Raw genomic sequence first — 19,765 nt, 5'->3', positions numbered from 1 at the left:
TAATAGTAAAAGTATTCCTAATGTTTGCAGGGCATGCCTGACCCAGGGTTCCCATGAACCAAACCAACTAGAATTGCAGAAGTTAAAAATAATCCCAGAGAGAGGACACTTCTTGAAGCCGGTTGTCCTGTTGATCAACTTATGCATTTATTTACTTGTCAAAAATATCAAAAGATTTTAAAATCCTTAGTCAAATAGGATCATAGGTCACTGTGCAACAGTGCTTAGTTAACCATTCCACCGAAGTGATACAGCTATGGACGTTAAAGATAAATAGAGAAAGTTAGGTAGTGGCTCAAAAACAAACCAAAAACCTCCATACCTCTTCTAGTGTTAAGAAGACTGGGATTTCTTTTTTTTTTTTTTTAAGATTTCATTTATTTATTTGACAGACAGAGATCACATGTAGGCAGAGAGGCAGGCAGAGATAGAGAGAGAGGGAAGCAGGCTCCCCACTGAGCAGAGAGCCCAATGCGGGACTCGATCCCAGGACCCTGGGATCATGACCTGAGCCGAAGGCAGAGACTTTAACCCACTGAGCCACCCAGGCACCCCAAGAAGACTGGGTTTTCTTAAGTAATTAAGGATAAATTAAAATTTATAAATAAAATATAAATAAATATATAAATATTTTTATTTATAATATAAAAAGAAATATAAACTATAAAAAAATAAATTAACAATTGATCAAGATAGCCTAAAGCACAGTGAATTATTTTGGTAAGACACAGAATCTCTGCTTTTCAGGAGGGTTACTTAAGAGGTTAATAAAAGGGGCACCTGGGTGGCTCAGTGGGTTAAAGCCTCTGCCTTTGGCTCAGGTCATGATCCTGGGGTCCTGGGATTGAGTCCCGCATGGGGCTCTCTGCTCAGTGGGGAGCCTGCTTCCTCCTCTCTCTTTCTTCCTCGCTGTCTACTTGTGATCTCAATCTGTCACATAAATAAATTTTTAAAATATTTTTTTTCAAAGAGGTTAAAAAAACAACAAAAAAACTTTACTTACATTTTCTTATTAAGAGCAGATCAGTAATCTAAGGGGGAAAAAAACCCTTTGTTCCTTTAACAGAGAGAAAACCAAATTCTAATTTTGCGCTAGTTTACTTTTGATATTAAAACTCATTTTTTTAAACTTAAGTAAATCCATTCCAATCTTAGCCAGCTTGACCACAGAGAATTCCTTTTCCAAGATTCCTTTTCCACAGAGTTTTACATCCATGCCATAGAGCTTTTATATCCATTCAGATTTTGTCCTAAGTTTTCCCTCTCTTTCTCATTCCAGAAAAAAAAACAACAAATAGTCATTTTACTTTAAGACAAAATTACTTTCTCTTTTTTCTTACCAAAATAAATAAATAAATAAATAAACAAAAACCATGTCTTTCATACCTTTCCTTATCCAAAAAAAATACATTCTACTTTTATTATCTATTTTTCTTAAAATTATTTTCTTTCACCCTTATTATTTCTAAATAGTTTTAATTGATTAAAATTTTTAACCCCTAGAATCCTTAATGACTAGTGAAAACTAAGAGGTAAGCACTAGTGGATTGTCAGTTCCGTTAGCATTCTATGGATTGGCAAACTCATAAATAAACTTCCTAATTCCTATGAGTACATTCCTCTTCATGATACATATTTCAGTGTGGTAGAAAACATGTTTACTAATGGAGCCAAATATCTGTAGTTCCTCTGCCAAAGGAAGCCAAAAGTGGATAAATCTATGTTTGGTGATAATGTTTCAGAGTTTTATATTAATTGGAAATGATCCAGGAGTCAATGAATATGCATCATTTAAAGTAGCTCAGTTTAACTGAGGTTTCCCATTACCAAAAACATTTTGGAAACTATTTTTAAGTATACATACCATAAAGAATAATTGTTGTCAAAAGTTTACTTATAAATTTTTACCTTACTTATATCTATTTAATTTACTTGTTCTTAATGATTATGTTTAGATCACTCATGAAAACTCTGAGATATTAAACAGCTGACCATCATTTTAAATTATCTTTCTGATTGACAAATTCTGTAACATGAGCTTATTTGACCTTTAGTAAACCTAGGTAGAATAAAAGTTTTATTTCTGCATTATAAGTGGTATTAACTCTGAATACATGCCCGTTTTAATTAAACCAACTAACCTAAAACTAGTCCTTGTTTACCAAAGATTAACCCAGATCATTTGAACCTGAAAAACATTTAACTCAAACATAGAAACTCAGTTTCTATATTTCTGAAAATATATATGACTTATGTTAGTGCTCTTTTTATTATTATTTTATTTTTATTTATTGGGGGGCACAGGGAGAGGGAGAGAGAGAATCTTAAGTAAGCCCCATACCCAGTGGAGCCCCACACAGGGGCTCAGTCTCACAACCCTGAGATCATGACCTGAGCCGAAACCAAGAGTCAGCCGCTTAACTGACAGGCACCCCACGTGCTTAATGTTCTTTAAGCCAATTAAATAGAGCTCTTTACGACTTAATTTTGACAATACCATCTGGAGATAGAAAACAACGTAATGTACATACATAGACATACATACCCGTATAGATGGACAAGAACAGAAATCTTAATAACTTTTTTTCTTTTTTCCTTTCTTTATTCACATATAATATATTATTTGTTTCAGGGGTATAGGTCTGTGAATCATCAATCTTACATAACTTTTGTTTTTAAATTTTAGGCTTTAAGCAGGTATGATAATGCAAAACTTAACTAGTTTATTTAAAAAACAGAACAACAAAAACACAGATCCAGATTGTGTTTCTAGCAAATGGAATAGGTTAAGGTTATCTGCTCAGATGGCTTAAACTTTCTACTAATATTGAGAAAACTTGAGATTTTAAAATTTTTTTTAAATTCCAATATAGTTAATATATAGTGTTGGGTTTTTTATTTTTTTTTTAAGTTTTTATTTAAAGTAAATTCTGTGCCTAGCGTGGGGCTTGAACTCAAGACCCTGAGATCAAGAGTGGCATGCTCTACTGACTGAGCCAGCCAGGTGCCCTTAAGTTTTTATTCATATGCCAGTTAGTTAACATACAGTGTTATATTCATTTCATGTGTACAATATAGCGATTCAACAATTCCATACGTCACTCAGTGCCCATCAAGACTTAAGATTTTTTATTTCCCTAGTTTCCAAATACCCTTTATTTTTTTCCTTCTTTTTTCTGATAGAAGTTATCTCCCTGAAATGTGCATTTCAAAGAGAGGGCCTGGATACGAGTTCCTAGGGAAGACCAGGTAGAGCTCAAAGGCACAGGGAAAGAAAGCAAGATCCTCCAAGAGGGATTTTCCGATACTTATAAGCCATTTGAGATGAGTAAGAGAGGTTTGAGGATTGGAAAAAAGGATAATCAAGATTTTTCTGTTCTTTAAAAACTCAATTTGTAAGGCAAAGAGAGTTGATTTTAATTCCTCAAAGAAAGGGGGCCTGACCTGTTCATCCAACTACATTCTCTTTAATTTTCTTCTTTGTATCAAGGAGAAGATCTTCCTTCAACTGAGGTAGAAATCAAACGATTCCTTTCTTCTAGATTTAGAGCTGTTTGTCTTTGGAATGCCCCCAGTCCCTACCCCTCACCCCATACATAGCTTCATTTTAGCTTACGGAGAAGGCCTAAAGAAAGTCACAATTAGACTCTGAACACCAGCTGCCTATTTGGCCAACTTCTGACCAACTGTAAAGCTACTTTAAAAAAAGAAGAAAAAAAAAGGCATTTCAGTGTCTTGCCCGGGTTCAGCCAGGATGAACAACAACTCTTCCTGGCATTACTGAACAACCCATGAATGCAAGATCCCCTCAAAGATGGTGCAAAAGATACTACTTTCCCAAGATCCGGAGCTACCTCCCCAAGAAAGTCAAAATAAAGAAGGATTTAGGACAAACAAGGCCATAGCAGTCCCTGGGAGAGGAAAGATCAGTAACCAATGGGTCTCTCAAAACCAAATAAACAAGAGTCTGAATTTAGAAAAGAAGGGACAACATGAAATTATACCTCCCCCCTTGACCAGCCGCCAGAGAGACCAGGAAAGCTGAATCTGGTGAGAATTCTCACCATTTGCCCAACCCTGCTGGTTTTCCCAGGTCCCATCTGCAGGCTCTGGAGTCAGTGGCGTTTAAAGTAGAGAGTATTGTCCTGGCATCTACCAGAATTTGGCAAGATTTTTCTATTAATTTTAATTTTACTTCCCCTTGGTTGTTAGAATAACTGGTAGCAGTTGATTGGAGAATTGTTTGGTGTCTCGTCAACACCAGAAGGGGTCCTTACAGGGGCCCTCCTTTGAGGGTATATGTGGGGGCATTTGAGCCGCTATCAGAGGATTTGCACAAAACCTTTAGGACAATCTTTCTTCCAGTGTCCTGATGGATTGCAAATGAGACACCAGTTTCTGAGTCGATGTTTTGATGATGGTGCAATGCGGGAAGCCCAGGTGTGGTTTGGGGTTTCTGGCCTTGGAGCAGTTGCAGCAATAAAGCCACTAACTTTGCAAAGACTTGTTTCTGACCCTGTCGCCCCTTCGCAGTGGAAATTCAGATAGAGAATTCATAGATTGTGAGCACTGAGGTAAAGAAGGATAAGAGGGCAGCAGCAGGAGTCATTTCAGTCTTACACTCTTTGTTTGAGGTACCTCTTGCGTCTTTAGTTTTTCATTAGCCTTGGCAGTGGATCTTTCAGTGAAGCTTTTTGGAAGCTTCTGCATATCAGCTACAATACGTATCCCATTCTGCTTGTTGATTTGGGAACCCTTGCTTTGAAGTGTGGTTCTTAAATGAAAGATATTATCTAACGGGAATATTCCCCATGCTGGTCATTATAGTTCTGGGTCGTGTAAGTAAGATTTTGCCATTTTTGTAGATGTCTATGGCAGCCACGGTTTGTGGACATAAAATAAGCAAGTGTTCTGGGAGGCAGAATGCTCTGTTCTCTGAAACTCGAGGATCTCGTTTTTTTAGCGAATCCTTGAGTCTCTTGGAGCCAAATTAATACCTGAAAGAGATGTGCCACCGGGTTTGGGATCTGAGTGGTGTTGGGATTCAGTGTACCTTGTTGCATGGAAGTTTTCTTGAGGTTGGCGAGTGACCCACTGTCAATCTAACCTGTTCCATAACTGACTTATCCTGTGGTGGGAGTCTTAGATGTATGTGGCAAGCACTCTAATGGCTTTTAAGTGCTCAACCCATGCCCATCCATTTTGTGGCTTTGCCTTCTAAGGTTCTCATGAACTATATAGATCGTTTACTCTTCACAAGCTTTCTTTACCACGGTGGACACCCAAATGGCTTTTAAGAGTTCAGCTCTTCCCTACATAGACATTAATGTGCTATGGGTCAAAACAGTCTGCAGTTTTGTCTTCATTTATTTCCACAAACCTCCCAGTGGCTTAGGCTGTGGGCTGACCTAAAGGTCCCTGGTAGTCTGCTACTGTTGTGGATTCCCACTCTAGCTGTCCCAGAGCCTTTCCTGCATCACAGAATCTTTCTGGGAACTTTCCCTTAAAAAGTTTTGGATAAAATTTGTTTGGTTTAGAGACTTACACACAAGGAGGCAGACCTCAAATCCAAGAGTAACCCACCCTTAGCCCTTGGCCGCAAGAGGAACAGTGGACTCAGAGGGTTCGGCAGGTGCCTTGTCTCGGTGTCCGCTCCTGTAGGCTGTGAGGAGTCAACTTCAAATCCCACCTCATCACTAAAACAGTTCAGATGGACTCTCGAGAGTGAGACTGCCTGCCTCAGGAAGTGTTAAGTGAAGCTTATCTGTAGGACCTAAATTGTCTCCTTGAATTATTTGAACAGAACAGAAAGCACAGGGATTTGCACCAGACATTTTTTAATGTGTCTGATTGTTAAATATACGGTGCACGGGACGATGGAGTAGGAGGGGATATATAATCTTTTTTAAATGTTAAATTTTTTAATGTAAAATCCATTTTCATTTTAGAATAAACGATCATGAGAATTGTGCATCGTTGCTACTTGGGGCCATAGATGCCGGTATTGTCAATTGCAGAGATGACAAAGGCAGGTAAGTGACCCCAAGGCGGCAGCCTCCTGTCGTGATCAGTCTTAGTCTCTGCTTTGTGGTTGCAAAGTAGCCAAACACTTGTTATTTTTTAATTGAAAAAGTAACATAAAAGCATGGTTTTTATTTATCTTTTTTTAAAATTATTTTGTTTCCGTAATCTCTATATCCAACGTGGGGCTCAAACTTACAACCCTGAGATCAAGAGTCACATGCTCTACCTTGTGAACCAGCCAGGCACCTCTAAAAGCATGGCTTTTAAAAATTAAATATAATAAAGAATATATAATTAGGAGAAATTACTCTTAGTCTTTTCTTCCATCTAGAAAACTACCTTAAACTATTCTTTTAAAATGTTTATATTCTCTCCAATATTTTCTGTACATAGCTACAACCATATATGAAAATATATGCCCATGTTCTTTTTATGCAAATAGGAGAATTCTGTTGCAGTGCTCTGCTTTTAGTGTATCTTGGAGAATTTTCATACCAGAATATATAGATTTACCATATTCTTTTTAAAGCCGGATATCACTTCATTGAATGGACAGACATTTACTCAGCCTGCCTTCTATTGAAGAACATTTAGTTGTTTCTAATATTTTACTGTTTCTAATATTTTACTATGAAACAGCCTAGTATTTTATGTGTTTTGTTCACATGACCAAGTATGTCTAGGAGATGAAGTTTTAGATTTAATTTTTAATTTTGATAAATAATATAATTTGTGCTCTTAGAAAAATCAACTCTCCAGATTAGATAATGGGGACTTTTTTATTATTTAAATACCCCATTATCTGCAAATTTAAGGCTCAATTTTGAAAGTATCCTTTTTAAGTAATCTCTACACCCAGTGTGGGGCTCGAACTCATGACCCCAAGTTCAAGAGCCACGTACTCGACTGACTGAGCCAGCCAGGCACTCCAAATCTGAAAGTATCTTTATCAAAAATGAGAAGTCACTGGAACTCAACATCAAAGGGTCAGTAAAGATGCTGATTTTATTATCAGGGCCACCACTGCCACCCTCCAAATCTAGGGGGCGCCATTCACATAGGTGACTGTTCAGTGTCCACCCAGAATGGACTTTAGAGAAGGCCTAATTGTTATTTCTGTAAACTGAGAAGTTTTAAGTCCCTGGGATGACACTGTGCCCATGTTTCTCAGGCATATACAGAGAGAGTGTTACGTTTAAAGGAAGCTGGAATCCTATTTGTTTTCCATCATTAGGACACCCCTGCATGCGGCGGCATTTGCTGACCACGTGGAGTGCTTGCAGCTTCTTCTGAGACACAATGCTGAAGTGAACGCAGCGGACAATTCAGGGAAAACAGCACTGATGATGGCGGCCGAGAACGGGCAGGCGGGCGCTGTGGGTATGTGCTCGGCTGGCGGGCTTCGTGCTCATGCCCAACCCAACCGCAGTAACTTTGTAAAACCGAGAAATCAGTTAGTGTCTTGGTATATGCATGTAAAAAAGGCCAACGTTTTATTTAAGCCACTCGATTCTACTTGCTAATTGTCTTCAGTCCCCTGTTACTTGATGATTGGTGGACCTTGTCTTTGAGCAATAAAAGATCTCAACATTGAGAGACCAAATACAGCAACAGAATTATTTTACCTGGAAATAACAAAGCTACAAAGATGATTACAATGAATGTCTGTAGACCTTGGATTTCAACAGAACAGTAGGGCAATAAATTTTTCCTTTTTTTCTTTAAAAACATTAACTATGATGATGTGTCCATACTAATTTGAATGTGTTATTGTAATTAGCATGTCGCCTAAGTAACTCTCTTTTGGCTTTTTCTGTAGATATTTTGGTGAACAGTGCCCTGGCTGATCTGACTGTAAAGGATAAAGACTTGAACACACCCTTACATTTGGCTAGTAGCAAAGTATGTAAATGAATTTGAAACAGTGTTACTTCCTGTTGTAATCATACTCATACCGCTAAACCACTTAAATGCTATCTCAGAAGTGTGTATCATGGCTCTTAATTAAGATGTGCATTTTCTCAGGGTGTTGTCAACTGTCAGCAGAATGGGAGGGGAAGAAGCCACAGGGCAGACCCACGTAGGGGTTGACGAGGATAGGCTTTCCAGGGCACTGGCCACCTCCATTCTTATGCAGTCTGTCTCCTGATGCTGTCACTCCCTCTGTCTCTAGGGGGTGTAGTACCACATCAACTTGGGTTTAAACACAGGTTAGGACCTTAGTTATGTGGATTCTTAAATACAACCAGGTCCACTTGTTTTCATTTTGTTCCCTTTGAAGATATTGTGATTTATAACACAGCCCCAAAAATACTCTCCTTGGAGGCAAATAAGTGCGTTCGTGTGCATTTCTACCCTTTGCCCTTTTTTCCTGGTTCATAGTTCAATGCAAGGAATGTGTTCGAGGTTTTTTGTTTTTCTTTTTTTAACAGCATTGTGTTCACATGTAGCTCAAGATTCCTGCTTCTGTAAAAGATAAATGGTATATAAATATACACAATTTTACAAAAACGAGATCATGTTTTATAACCTTAAAACCTGCTTTTGTTCCTGAATTGTATCTTATGAATCTTTTTTTAAAGACTTATTTATTTTAGAGAGACAGAGAGAGTGGGGGGAAGGGCAAAGGGAGAGAATCTTGAAGCAGACCCCCTGCTGAAGCCCATGAGATCATGACCTGAGCCGAGATCAAGAGTTCGATGCTTAACCAAGGGTCCCCCACACACCCCATGAATATCTTTCTTTTAGATATCAAATTGTATCATGTTTTAGAAAATGTATGGTATTCTACCTTAAGAATGTGCCATCCTTTATTCCAACCATCCTCAATGGTTAGACATTTGCTTGTTTTCAAACCTATGCTACTATAGGTGGTGCTAATTGTAGAGAATTTTTTTTTTTAAAGAATTCTTACTCGTTCCTTTAAGATAGATTCCTAAATGTAAAACCATTGAGCCTAAAGCTGTGAAGATTTTTCAGCCCAAATGTACTCTCATAAGATCACAACCATTTACCCTCTACCAGCAGCGCGTGAGAATGACAACTCCACGGACATTTCTGAAATTGCGTTTCTGGGGCTCCCCTATAAGGCATTATAGTGTGTGACTGTAGTTAACACCAGTGGTGGTGGTTGACTTCAACATGGTAATGGTGTTAAAGGCGTCCTCTGTGGTACCGGATGCTCTGGCCGTTCCTTTCAGCCATTGTACTTTCTCACTTCTTGCTCTGGGAAGCCCGTGGAAACCCCAGAAAGGGCTCCATTTCACGAAGTTTATTTCAAAGTGTAGTGTTTTCAGGAAGAGAAGTTCAGTGCTCTTCAAACTTGATTATGCAAAATGAATCACCAGAGGCTCTTGTCAAAATGCAGGTCTAGAGTGGGGCCTGAGGTTCAACGTCTCTAACTCCCAGGTTGCTGGTCTGTGGGCCACACTTTGAGGATCAAGGGTTTAGGAAATGAGGGCATAGACCTGAAATCGTGGAAGGGTCTCTAGACTTTCCAGTTAATTTTTTTTTTTTATTATCAATCATCTCCTTTAAGATATAAGCAGGTATCTTGCCCTGATTGAGGAAGAAAAGAAGGAGCTTTCCTGAAAGTCCCTTCCCAGCATGAGGCAGTACATAGTGATAAGTGATACTGATAACAGACGTCATGGAAATTTCAAGGGTAGATGGGTCCCTGAAGTGGTCAGTGAAGGCTTGAGAAAGGAGATGGGACTTGACATACGTTTAAAAAGTACTGTCGATGGATTTAAAAGGCTGCTTCTAATTCTGCTCTCTGTTTGCCAGTTGGCTTTGCTGAGCTAGCTTCTGCCTCAGCTCTCTCAACATTACTGCTGCAGTTATCTTCGAAATATTAATATATATATTTTTAAAGATTTCATTTTATTTATCTGATAGAGAGACAGAATGTGAGAGAGGGAACACAAGCAGGGGGAGTGGGAGAGGGAGAAGCAGGCTTCCCGCCCAGCAGGAAGCCCTATGTGGGACTCCATCCCAGGACTCTGGGATCATGCCCTGAGTGAAAGGCAGCCGCTTAACCGACTGAGCCACCCAGGCACCCCACAATATTAATATTTTAGATCAGGTTTACATTATTCAAGTCCTAAGACCTTACCCAGAATCTTTGAGAGTCTAGGGTCCTTTAACCATTTGTTTTTTAGAAGAAAACGGAATTACTCAGAAAGTTGCCTTATAAAATGTTTTTAGGCAAATGGTGTTCATTTTAAATTTAAAGCACAATGAAGTAATTTTTCAGGAGCTTTTCTCTGTTTCTGTCCCGTGTTTCTTAACATTTTTTTTTCTTCATTAGGGTCATGAAAAATGTGCCTTGTTAATACTTGACAAGATACAAGACGAGAGCCTTATTAATGCAAAAAATAATGCACTGCAGACGTAAGTGTGACTTCTGAAGTTTGATTTGGACCCAGATTCATAGTCGTTGATTTGACAAATATTTAGAGAATGCTGTGTACCAGAGAATACAGTGGTGAAAAACACAGACATGGCTTCTCCTTCACGAAGTTTATAGTCACATACCTACAAATGCTGACCAAGCTAGACATTTTTTTTTTAAGATTTTAATTATTTATTTGACAGAGATCACAAGTAGGCAAAGAGGCAGCCAGAGAGAGAGGAGGAAGCAGACTCCCCGCTGAGCAGAAAGCCACGATGCGGGGCTCGATCCCAGGACCCTGGGATCATGACCTGAGCCGAAGGCAGAGGCTTTAACCCACTGAGCCACCCAGGCACACCAAGCTAGACATTTTTAGTTAGAATCTTTATTTTGTTATGCCTTCCTGGAATTTTGTAATATAATATATTAGCATTATGTGTTCTTACTGGAAAATGACAGTTTTATAAATCATGTTCCCAGAATACATTTGAAGAGTTTCTAAGCAGTTTGTCTTTGTTATATTTTAATATAATTCAGTGTAATCCTCGGCATGAAAGACCTAAATCTGATTCATTTCCCATTTTAGGAAATTACCTATGCATTTAAGGGCAAAGGAATATTGGGATTTTTTTTCCCATTAAGTTTCTTAAGAAGTGTATAGCAGAAATGAATATACTGGGTTTGACATTATTCTTTAAGGTATTCTAAATTCAACAAAATATCATTTAGTGCATTTAGTAATAACAGGGAGGTTTAAGATAAATATATATGGGTGATATTAATATCAGTCATCTTGATGGACCGTGTGAAACAGTGATTCAAATGCTGAGGAAGAAAGGAAGGGGTAAAGAACCTTCTAGAAAGCAAGCTAGAGCTTACGTTCCTTTTCTGGCTTCCTGTTTACTGTCATTGAGGTCGTTTGAGATCCAGAATATTTGTCGTATCTGCAGAGAAATCGGGGCCAACATGGAAAAAGAGTTGGATGTTAACACCTGGAAAAGATCTGGTTGACAAATATTTTTATTTTAAAAAAGTAAAAATATGGGTGTATTTTCTTAAGTATTTATTTTATATTTATATATAAATATATTTTATATTTCTATATTTTTATATTTTATATTTTTTGTATTTATATATAAATATATCTCATATTTATATATATTTATGTTTATTAAGTATTTTCTTAAGCATTTTCTTCCTTTTTGCAATGCAGCTCCCCACAATGACACATTCTCACACAAATTCATATCCCAGCTGACGTTGGCTGTTGTCATCTTTCAGACCCCTCCACGTTGCCGCGCGAAACGGCTTGAAGGTGGTGGTTGAGGAGCTGTTGGCCAAAGGGGCCTGTGTACTCGCTGTGGATGAAAACGGTAAGTGGGAACGGTAAGCGGTTACCGCAGGTGCCTTCCCTGTGCTGTGAAGCCGGGGGAGGTGAGGATGATAGGAGCTCATTAAAAAGGCAGTAAGAATTCTCTCCCCCTTGGCAGTTTCTGTGTGTGAGACATCCAACAGGGATAGTCTGTCCTGTCTGTCTTCGTAAAACACGCGGCCCACGCGCAGCCCACCAGTGCCTTCCATTCTGCATGTGACACCAGCAGCTCCTCTCTAACCCCTCAGCGTGGCGGCTCAGCCCTTTTGGACGCACCGAAAACCTGGCAGACAGACGGGCATTCAGAATTCTAAGTGCGTGCGCTGGAGAGTTAGAGACCACACATGCCCTTAGTGCATGCTCAAGGGCTCCAAGAAAAACCTAGGTCTTTGTATTTCGGTTCATTCTGAGATCAAACTTTTTTTTTCTCTTTAAAGAACAGATCAAAACTCATATTCTCAGTAAGGATATTTGGGGAACAGGAATACAATTTTTGAATGACTTTCTAGACTTGAAAGCTTCTCCTGATCTATGTCACATTCCTTTTCTAAATGAACTAACTCAACAGAAGCTCTCTACTCTGCTTCCTTGAAAACTGAATGAATAACAGAATTATGTGAAACTACCATCTTGAGCACAATACCTATTAACCATGGGGAGCGAAAGACGAATTTCTGGCTATTTATGAATGACGTAATTTTTTCAATGTGTCATTAATTGTGGCATTTGATTAAAGTATTATCATTAATACAACTCAATTAACTGCTTATTACAGGTATTGGAACTAGCAGCCCATGCCTGTTTCTCAGAAGTAAGCATTAGCCATATGACATCATTAGCTAATTCCTACTAGTTTTGTTTTGCAGCCCCGTTTATCCTAGCATGTACCCCTCTCTGTCCCCAGCCTGACTCATCTAGGAGGTGCAGAAAGTTCCCTATTGCCTCATCTCCTCGGTTGTCCCTCCTCCCTTGCCCTCGCCCTCTTACCACTATTATATATCTTAGGGTTGGCATGCAGAAGTACACAGTTTTTTCTTCAAAATGGCCCAGAGAGCTCAAAAGAAATCAGTAGTGTCTTTCTCCGTGGTAAGCCTGCTGCATCTGAGGCTTCCCCTGCCAACAGCAACCTTAGGCACGAGAGCCCTGGGTCAGTGGAACTGAGGCCTTTCTGGAGCTCACTTGCATCCCAGAGGCCTGGGAACAGTTTGAGGCAGTTTTGTCCAGCACGACCCTCATAAATCCTTTACTCATCCGTGACTTCCGTGGGATGGAATGTTAAGATTCCTGTCTGTTCTTACTTGGTTTCATGCTGCAGAGAGGAACGATCTGTTGGGGGCTGGGGGAGGGGCAGAAACTCTCCAATGTTGATAGAAGTTGACAAAATGTGGAGTTTTATTGAGCCACTAGCTCTGAATAAATAAGGGAGCGGTAATAGGAAATCTGTGGGCAGAGGGCATAAGCTGGCCCTTTCAGGTCAGCAGAATAAAGGTTATATAAGGGCGGTAATTAAGTCACAGAATGTATCTACCTCCCCCTGCACGTGTTAAGTTGGTTTTCTCTTCCGGATGAGACCCATCAGGTCTAAATGGTGCAGAGTGACAGGACTCCACAGCCATTTTCCCACACCAGTCATTGCTGGGCGACTTTGGTTGGTTGGTGTTGCTATTTTTAAAAATTCTGTTACGAATTTCTCTTAAATGATAGTAAGTTTTAAATCACAAATAGCCAGTGCTTTCCTGTCTGATCTGCTCCAATGATTCCATTTTCCTAGAACGAGTTCATGGGTACATACTTTATGTAAACACATGTAAAGCAAGAAAACTGCATTAGTCGCATTTGCAGACTTGGGATTTTCAATGTTTTCTAGTCCGACACACAATTACCTACTATGAAAGTCATTGTTCTCAGAATGAGAGTGCTCCGGCCCAAGCCTGAGGCGCATGGTGTGCCGTGGTGTGCCTGTGCTCTCAAGTGGAAACACCTTTGTAGTTGTCCTGGTGCTGTCTTTTTTGTTTTTGTTTTTGTTTTTGTTTTGGGGGGGGTGTCGTTTGTGTGTGTGTGTGTGTGTAATTGGGTCCCACCCCTGCCCCCTTGTGTTTCTGTTCATTAGATGAAGACTAGAGTTCTGCCTAACTTCAGATAACATAGTGCTTGTTGTCATGTAAACGGAAAAACCAAGTCCCCCTCATAAAATGTCTCCCCCTCCCAGTTCCCTCTAGCCTGACCCCTAGCATGACTTGTGGGAAGTAACTCCTCTTTTTGCCTGGCATGATTTCTAACTCAACATACATCTCCGCATGTGAGGTCGTATGAGATGTACTGTGGAATGCTCACGCCACCTTTGGATTTCCTGGACTAACCACTGCCTTGTCTGCATTTACGCCCAGGTCATACCCCGGCCCTGGCTTGCGCTCCTAACAAAGACGTGGCTGACTGCCTGGCCCTCATTTTGGCTACCATGATGCCTTTTTCTCCTTCCAGTACAATGACGGCTGTCAACTTCGTTTGTTTTAAAAAAGACAATTTGAGCAGGACGACCCTCTCCAATCTGGGTAGCATGGTTAGCCTGTGCAGTAACAACGTAGGCTCAGAGGATGGGTACAATGAAAATGACTCTGATTCCGAAACGTTTTGACTTTGGACTGTAGAAGCTCTTCCTTGATCACCTATATTGGAAGAAGGGAAAGAAACATGAATTCTAGGCTTATGTTGTGTTCGAGTATTATTATGGGCCTGGGCTTCCAGAAGCCAGTAGAAAAGGAATTAATCAAATCCAGGGAGGGCAGCTAGGCTGTAGGGCAAGGCACTCACAGAAATGGGCCCTGATTTTTATTTGTGTTTTCATGTTTTCCTTAGATCTAAGCTACTTCTGTGTAAGTCTACCTCTCATTTTAAGTAAGACATTTTAAGTAAAAAATGCATTTGATTCTTTTTCTTTTGGCATAATGCAATTGAGGGGGAATGGTTCTCTAGAAAGAATTTTTTTTTTCATTTACTCACTCAGCAGTGAGTTCTCAGAAGCATATCAATGTGACATTTGTGTCCCCTGAGGGGAGGGAAAGAGAAGGTAGGAATTGCCTCAAACCTCTTCTCACTTTGATGTTTACTTCCTCACTAGAAGCCAAAGCTAGAGGTGTTCATCTTCAGAAATGATGCCTGTAATAATCTTTTTAAGGGAGTCCAATTATGCATATCCTCTCTATAGCAAGAACTTCTTTCCAAGGATTTTTATTAAAGTTGCCAGATGAATGGAAAAATTCACCAAAAATTTAAGTTGCTTTTTTCTTTTAACACAAATACAGCCCCCAGTACTCCCTGTAATGAGCCTGGGACTAATTTTCCACTGCCTGATTGAACCCAAATCTGTCTAATAACATTTCAGGTGAAAAATTGTATTGCACCAGAACTTTGAGACATACGCAGATTTAATATGTGGCTACCTTTTATTTATTTTTTTGTTAGTTCATCCTTAAATCAGAATGCTAGCTTTTTAAAAAGGTCAGAACCATCAGCATTGCTTATCAGTCGTAAAGTATTAAATGAGCCTCTCAGTCAAGGTCATACCAAGTGAGTGGAAGGGTGACGACAAAGGGAAACAAGGTACAAAACAGAAGGTAGAAATGGGTGATGTGGAAATTAAAGCCACTTGATAGTTGCTTGATGATCGAATCAACATAGTGAATACTGTGTCTGCTCCCTCTGCCAAAGCTTCTAGGTCAAATGGACCCCGTTCTGCACCTGGAATAGCTGTACAAAAAGAAGAATGAGACTCTTTAAGCATTATGCACATACACATGCACACATATGTATATGTGTGTGTATATATATATATATGTCTGTAGTTCATCAACCAGCTGTACGTGAGGACCAAATTGCTTCAGTCTAAAACAGAAGAATTTAAATTGCTTTCCTTCAAAATGCAAGTGAGAACTGAAGTAGCTTTTCTATGGAGTTAAAATGTAATCTTTTTGTGTAACAGTCTTTGTTGTGTTTTATATTTCTTAAGACACAGATTTCTGGTTGGTGGCTTAACATTTGTAACTGATGACCTGTTGACCAAGGTTTATTTTTTTGCCAAACTAGAGAAAAATGTTCATATACTTTTGATGTAAATGTGTTTATATTTATTTGAAATGAAACAAAGGCTGAGGAAACATCCACTGGTTGTTCTCTGCTTTAATCACTGCGTGTCTTACTTGGAATAACACAAAAGCAGGAAAGCACGCAGGACCCTCGCTGGGCTAGCCGGCCGGCCTGGGGCCAAGCCCAGCATTTCCGCTGCTGAGGTTTCCTCGGGCTCTTCCACATCGGTTGGAGAGGGGTACAGCCTCCATTGCTCAGCCCCAGTCTGTAGCCAGCCTGGAGAGTTTGGGAGACACTGCCATCCTTATGCTCTTCTGCAAGACGAGAACTGAGGTGTGTGGTGGGTCATATGCACAAAGGTGGCCCAAAGAAATTTATGGAAATTACTCTGAACACACTGAAAATCTCACGTGGTCCCAGTAACCTAATGGGAAATGATGTCAGTGTGTGAGCACGTGTAACCAGGAGAGGAAATACAAATCACCAGCTCACGTGCTATTTTCCACTTGAGGAAGAAACGGGAGAGAAACATGTTGTCAGGACTCTGACATTTTATAGTCAGTTCCATTTTCAACCCTGGAAATTTCTATTTTCTAATGTATGTGAGATATTTTTAAAACAGTGTTCTAGCATATCTGGATCAAATACACACACTGTATTCTATTTTTCATCTAATCATAAAAGACTTTACTCTTACTCTTTTAATATCCTGACTCAATGCAAAACTCATTTTGGGTTGGTTCTTCACAAATGAGAACTTGTTCAGAGGACTTACAGAATTGGTAATAATTTCCCGGGAAGTTTTTGACACCACCAACATTGTTTTTTCATGTTTTGGTGTTGTGGTCCCCCTCCTTCCTCTGTCCTTTTTGTTCGTTTAGAGAAGACGTGTTTTTGAAAAGTAGATAAATTGCTAATGAGCAATAACGACCTTATCTTTACCAAAACACTGAAAAGTAAGGGAGCTCCAATGCTAAAAAAGCACGATATACTGTGGTGTCTTTTTCTAGAAGTGAATGGAAATCTTGGTGCATTGGCGTTTAAAGCAGGAAAGGCAATGCCCGCTTGTAATGGTGAAGCAGCATTCACGTTTTCCCTGTAGAGTAGCGCAGAGAACAAGGAAGGTGGCAGCAAAGCAGTACCGGCCTGGGGACATTTCTCTCCACATAGCTGCATTTGGACTTTTCCCCACTCTCTCACCGATAGAAAGAAGGAGGACAAAGGAACAAAATGAACTCACGCTCCCCGTGAATTGCCCATGGAATCAAATCTCTCTCCCACTCTCTCACTGTTTCTCCATTCCCCGAGACCAAATTTTTTTTCTTTAGGAAGTGACTTCAAAAACTATGAGTTCTGTGTTTTTAAGGACATCTCTTAGAAATAGAACTAGATTTGCAATGTAGCTTTCTAAGCAAAACACAAACACACACACACAGAGCTTTGTGCTTTTAACCAAGTCTTGGTTTTTTAGTGCTTTTTACCTGACTGTGTTATTTTTAGTCTGTATTTCAACCATATTCACAGGGATCATGTTTTCATCGCACTTACCTATTCGCCGTGTCTGCCTGTCCTTGGTAAATCCATTACTATCTCCAAATTGCCTAAAATCTGCTATGATTCTACAGTAAAAAACTCAGGGGATTTCTATTTATCACTACTAAAAGGGCACTGTAGTATGTTTTGGTACTTTAGGCAGTCAACAGCTGCTTGATTTTTTTTTATTTTATTATGAAATTAGAACAAGAACATCAAACGGATCTGCTGCACTATTCGTCCTGTTGAGCAAGCTGGTTTGCTTATCTGTTGCGTTGGTTGAAGAACTCATCCCTTTTTTTTGTCTTGTAATATGAAGTTAGAGTGCCTTTTTATATTTGTATATTCTGAAGATGTTCTGTGAAATGTTTTGTATTTTTTCCTTTGAGTGTTATCAGAGCAATATAATACCAGTGAGTTTTCATTTCAGCCTTTCTTTGAATGTATAAAGTGTCTTTTTCCTCTTTCCCCTTACCTGCTTAGAAATGAAAATGAAAATGCCGAAGTTTTCTATAGGAATTATGTTTAATTTTGCAGTGCTAAAATGCTTTCTTCTTACAAAACTGTAAACCATAGGTCAATGTTAGAGGGGAAAAGCATTTTAAGATAGTGACAATCTGAGTGGTGTAAAAATGTAATTCTATGCGTTTCTTATGCAGTGATCTAAAAATTCAATGCAAATACCTTTTGTTTGGTAGTTTTGTCTACATATTTTATGCTTTAGCATGTGCAATATATCTTTGCAAAGCACGATGATACAAATCTGGTGCCAGTGTTATATTTTGCATAACATATTTGTAACGGCATAAAATACTGTTTGATGCTTTCAGTGGGATTTTGTCTGTAATGTTTGCTTATGTAAATTGGAGTTGAATGACTCTGGTAAATGTCATGACTGTAAAAATGAGGGAAATGACTTTTAGTTCAGTGAATGACTTTGAACCAATCTGAATCTTTTCAAGCACAGTTTAATACTTTTTCAACTACTGAATGCTAATAATGTAATGAAGTACTTAACTGTAATATACTATGGAAATGCATTCAGATGGTTATTTTTACAAATAAAAACGGTACAAATATTGTTGCAATTTGTGTTTGTCTTTACTTTTTTCTGATTTATCCTATTTTACCGGTTGCTCTGCTAATTTACATCTTTGCTTCCACCGAAGCCAAAATGACCTTACATTTTGAAAATTACTAATCAAGATAGAAGAATATTCCCAGATTTGCATTTCTGTTTGTAACATTGCAATTGGCGGGGGCAGGGGGAGTCAGACATGTATATTTGTGTATGTTCTATATATTAAAGCCCGTTTTCTGGCAATGATTTGAGCTGGCCTGCAACAAAGAGCATGTGATAAACTAGAAGTAGAAAAATGAGGACAGGGAAAAAGAATACAAATACGGGAACCGTAACATTTAATACAGTGGCTATGACTGAATGGGAGTTTGCTCCAGCTCCCTTGTGATCAAGGTGAGAGGGGAGATGGGGCTGATTGTGTAGATCACAGACATCAGAAAGGAGGAAGCCTACCAGGTCGTCAAAATGGTGGAATCAACCACACTTCCTTTTGTGGCCGCCACTAAAACCACAACACAGGGTCGTAACTCTCCGCACTATTCTTAGAAGTCACTGGGGAATTTCCTCTGTCCTCACCAGTCAAAATTTCTCTGCTAAAGTAATCATTTCAGGGACAGCCCCTAGAAGCATTAAGGAACAAATTCCCAGCGACACTCCTTCCAGCGGATGAGAAAGAGCTTTCGCCGTGGGGCCCTCTTGAGTTCCTCAAAGCAGTGTCTTAGAAAGCTTGCATTTCTTGCTAAGTCTAGCAAGAACTTAGCCTGAGTCCGGCACCATCTTCTCCACGAAGAGACGGAATCCCAGAGAAATTAGATAATTTGCTCGACTGTGTATAATTGACGCTCTCAGTGCACAGCCTGTGCCGATATGTTCTTTCTTGTATGCCGTCCCGGCAGTGATGTTTTGCGGTTGTTGGCGTTTTTTCCTGCTAGAGGTGTTCAAAGAGGTTTCGCACTTTGCAATGTCTCGCTCCTTACTCAAATATGCAGCTGTGGGTGCTCGTCATTCCTGAAGACTGTAAAGCTGGAATCACACCTCAGGTGAGTATTCTCCGTAGTCTAGAGCTGAGTGGCTGCATTGGTTATCCAACCTCATGTAACAGATGTCATGTCTGTTACATGTCTGTTACAATGTCATGTAACAGCCACCTAGTGGCTTCAAACAGCAAATGTTTATTAAATGTCATAGTTTCTGAGAGTCAGGAGTCCAGGCATGACTGAGGTGGGTCTTCTGCCACAGGGGCCCTCGGGGGCTGTAACCATGGTGTGAGCCAAGGACA

The 19,765-nt window shown here is 39.6% G+C and overlaps 1 protein-coding gene across 10 annotated transcripts in view; it reads left to right on the top strand.

Annotated features, from left to right (window-relative positions):
* ANKRD44 (ankyrin repeat domain 44) overlaps positions 1-18,493 on the top strand; it is a 323,548-nt gene extending 305,055 nt beyond the window's left edge. For 5 of the 10 annotated variants that reach the window (XM_047720656.1, XM_047720651.1, XM_047720650.1 and 2 more), the window contains exons 23-28: positions 5,949-6,032; positions 7,259-7,404; positions 7,844-7,926; positions 10,334-10,416; positions 11,699-11,790; positions 14,177-18,493. In XM_047720656.1, coding sequence (XP_047576612.1) covers positions 5,949-6,032; positions 7,259-7,404; positions 7,844-7,926; positions 10,334-10,416; positions 11,699-11,790; positions 14,177-14,424 — 736 coding nt within the window. In that variant the 3' untranslated portion in view covers positions 14,425-18,493. Of the gene's footprint in view, positions 1-5,948; positions 6,033-7,258; positions 7,405-7,843; positions 7,927-10,333; positions 10,417-11,698; positions 11,791-12,564 lie in introns of all 10 variants that reach the window. The other 5 variants (XM_047720653.1, XM_047720652.1, XM_047720657.1 and 2 more) reach the window with 2 other exon arrangements.
* The last annotated feature ends 1,272 nt before the right edge of the window (positions 18,494-19,765 follow it).

Source organism: Lutra lutra, chromosome 3 (assembly GCF_902655055.1).
Source record: "Lutra lutra chromosome 3, mLutLut1.2, whole genome shotgun sequence".
NCBI lineage: Eukaryota > Metazoa > Chordata > Mammalia > Carnivora > Mustelidae > Lutra > Lutra lutra.
The sequence above is the reverse complement of the archived record's forward strand: the minus strand, read 5'-3'. Positions and strand labels throughout refer to the sequence as shown.